A 3,285-nucleotide genomic window follows, 5' to 3' on the forward strand; every position below is an offset into this window, starting at 1 on the left:
AGTACTATTTTTTTCAGTCGTGTCAAAAAACATTTTGTCAAAATAAAAATAATATGGTGTTGAGAAAGTACAATACAAACAATACTAGTTGAAGATTTACACATCAAGCTAGCATGTAAAGCCGCCAGCGCGCGCACGCGCGCGCACACACATATATATATATATATATATATATATATATATATATATATATATATATATATATATAAAAAAGATAGAAGTAATTTATTTCCTTTTAAGAAATCAATTTTTAAAAATAGTGGTTACATAGCATATAATAATTGTGGGTTAAATCTACCAACAATTGATAACTAGCGATCACATGTGGAGAATAATTTAGCAAGTATTGTCAAACCCATACAAAAAAACAATGATTTATACTACTAAAGATAAATATGATAACATACTTTTATTTTAAATGATAGGATAGTAAGGCGAGAATTAAATATAGAATTTTATGTGTTTACTCTCTAACTAACTAAAATACAATTGGAACCTCAAATAGATAATATTATATTACTTCTACTTGCAAATTACAATAGTATAAGCTACCAAAACAGGCCGGTTATAAGAAAAAGTGATGCATTCATAACACCTAATCCTATTAATTATTCAATTAAAAATAATTAAGTTGAATAAAAAAAATCTTATTGAAGACCGTCCTATACATTTGGTCATCTTTTATTTTTAATTTTTTCTTCTCAATTTTATCAATGCCAATAAAACCATGTGAGTATGTGACTCCATTTGAAACTTTTGAGTATTATTTTTTATCATTATGCCTAGTAAATTCTGCATATAGCAAGAATATAGGGTAGAAGACTCGTGAGTATTATTGTATCATTTATCAACCCATCACTATAACATTCTATTCATTTTAATTACTCTAATTTAAATTGAAATAAAATAAAAGAGTAATAAAAATATGTAAATATAAACCTTTTAATAAAACGAAAGTTTAATAAAATTGATGCATAAATCATAAAGCTAAGATTTAAATTTAAAGTAAAGCTGAAAGAATAAACTTCAAAAAAAATCCAATAAACTAAGAGAAAACATATAAAATTTAATATAAAAAAGAATATTTTATCATTTCAAAATAAAAAAATTTCAATGGTTAAGAATGATTAAATTATAAAATATCAAAGTAGTAGTAGTTAAGATTGAAATAGATATTTTGAGAACTTATATGTAGGACATGAGCACATGTAAAAGAATAAAAAAAAAAAAAAAAAAAATTCATGTCTAAAAAAATGGACTTGGTCAACATTAGCAATGTACCTCTATTATTATCACTAATCAATAATTGTGCACCTTTAAAAGAGAGATACCATACACCAATCAATAAAACCATTTTACCCACAAGACTAAAAAAAAAACCTTATCTACCAAAATGATACCCAATTCCTCCAAAATCATATTATTCTTATTTCTATCATTATGCTCAACTTGCCTAGTTCATGTAGTAGCCACCACCAACAATGATCTATCAACTACTAGAAGAGAAGCCATTGAAATCATCATTGGTGGCGGGTCGTTCCCCATTGGACCGACCCCAATCGATTGTGCACCACCGCCACCGCCGCCACCACCACCGTGTCCACCACCACCATCACCACCGGTCGGGCCGAGTAGGGTTGAGATAGCCACGAAGGTTATACAAAAATTTCTTAAACGTATTAGTAGTGACAAATGTGGGTTAAGCATGAAAATGCCTAGTATGCCGAACTTTTGTAAGTCCTCTAAATTTGGGTGTGCTCTTCTTCCACACTCTCATCAACAAGGCCTTTATACAATTCAATTTAACGAGTGTTATATTAAAGGTAAAAATATTACCTTAGAAGGCTTTATAGATAAACTCCCCGATATATCCATTTTCCATGTAAACTCCAATTCTTTTGGAGGAGAAGTTCCTAAATTAAGTCACCTTCAATACCTTTACGAATTAGATCTTAGTAACAACGGGTATACGGGTGCATTCCCAAATAATGTACTCGGAGCAACCGAATTAATCTACCTGGACCTCCGATTTAACCACTTCGAAGGCCCAATTCCGGCCCAAGTATTTAACCTAGATCTTTATGTCCTTTTTCTAAACGACAACAAATTTTGTAAGGACCTCCCTTCAAATTTAGGGTCAACCCGAGTATCATTCCTTACTTTAGCAAACAACCAATTTACGGGCCCGATACCCAAGTCCATTAAGCAAGCCCACAACCTTCTAGAAGTTTCATTCTTAAATAATCATCTTTCTGGGTGTCTTCCGTATGAAATTGGGTACTTAAAAAATACCACTTATTTTGATGCTTCAAAAAACTTCTTAACGGGCCCAATACCCCGTTCATTTGGGTGTTTAGCTAAAATGCAATATCTTATTTTGTCAAGTAATAAGCTATATGGGCCCGTACCCGAAGAATTATGTAAATTGCCTAATCTCAAAACTTTGACTTTAAGTTCTAATTATTTTACACAAGTGGGACCAGAATGTATGAAATTGATGAGAAAAGGGGTATTAAAAGTGGAGAAAAATTGTATATTGGGCCTTCCGGGTCAAAGAGATTGGGATACTTGTAAATGGTTTTTTAATGAGCCCAAACCATGTGGGGATGGTAATGATGAAAGTAGCAATTATATTCCTTGTAAGGCTACTGCTGATTATTTGAATTCTGAGGTGTTATTAGATGCTGTTCCTGAATCTGAGCCACCTTTCATTCATGGGTTTCTTGCTCCTGGTACAAACTAAGGCAATTATAAGCTTTTATTATTTATGTAATTTTTTTTTTTAAAAGTTGTATTTATGTAGTACTTCCTCCGTTCCATTATACTTGCCACATTTGAAAAGTATAATATAATAGTAATAATAATTCATTTGTTGTAATTAGAATATTGTTTTTTCCTTTAAATGTAACAAAAATAGTACACGTTTTGTTTCATTTTAAATGTCATATTTGTTTTTTCACTTTTGTTAATATATTAATTCAATAATTAATATTGATGATTGTGTATAATTAAAAGTTTTTTTACAATAAATATTAATAAACTTATACTGAGATGATCAAATAAGATTTTATTTGACTATATTTGAATGCATGAATTAAGAATAAAATACAAATTATGAGTGATGGATGAATAGAAGTTTAAAGTAATGAGATATTCAAAAAGAGATGAAGAGATTAATATACTCCCTCTGAACCAATTTAGTTGTCCCATTTTCTTATTTGGCAAAGTCTTTTTAGTTGTCCCAATTCTATTTTTGTCAATCTTTTTTTACCTAAATATCCTTAG

At 30.0% G+C, this 3,285-nt stretch overlaps 1 protein-coding gene across 1 annotated transcript; it reads left to right on the plus strand.

The window, feature by feature from the left end:
* The first annotated feature begins 1,298 nt into the window (after nt 1-1,298).
* LOC130825183 (uncharacterized protein At4g06744-like) lies at nt 1,299-2,935 on the plus strand. Its single transcript, XM_057690280.1, has one exon. The coding sequence runs from the start codon at nt 1,394-1,396 to the stop codon at nt 2,741-2,743; it is 1,350 nt and encodes a 449-aa protein (XP_057546263.1). The 5' UTR covers nt 1,299-1,393; the 3' UTR covers nt 2,744-2,935.
* The last annotated feature ends 350 nt before the right edge of the window (nt 2,936-3,285 follow it).

This window comes from Amaranthus tricolor, chromosome 1 (genome assembly GCF_026212465.1).
Source record: "Amaranthus tricolor cultivar Red isolate AtriRed21 chromosome 1, ASM2621246v1, whole genome shotgun sequence".
Taxonomy (NCBI): Eukaryota; Viridiplantae; Streptophyta; class Magnoliopsida; order Caryophyllales; family Amaranthaceae; genus Amaranthus; species Amaranthus tricolor.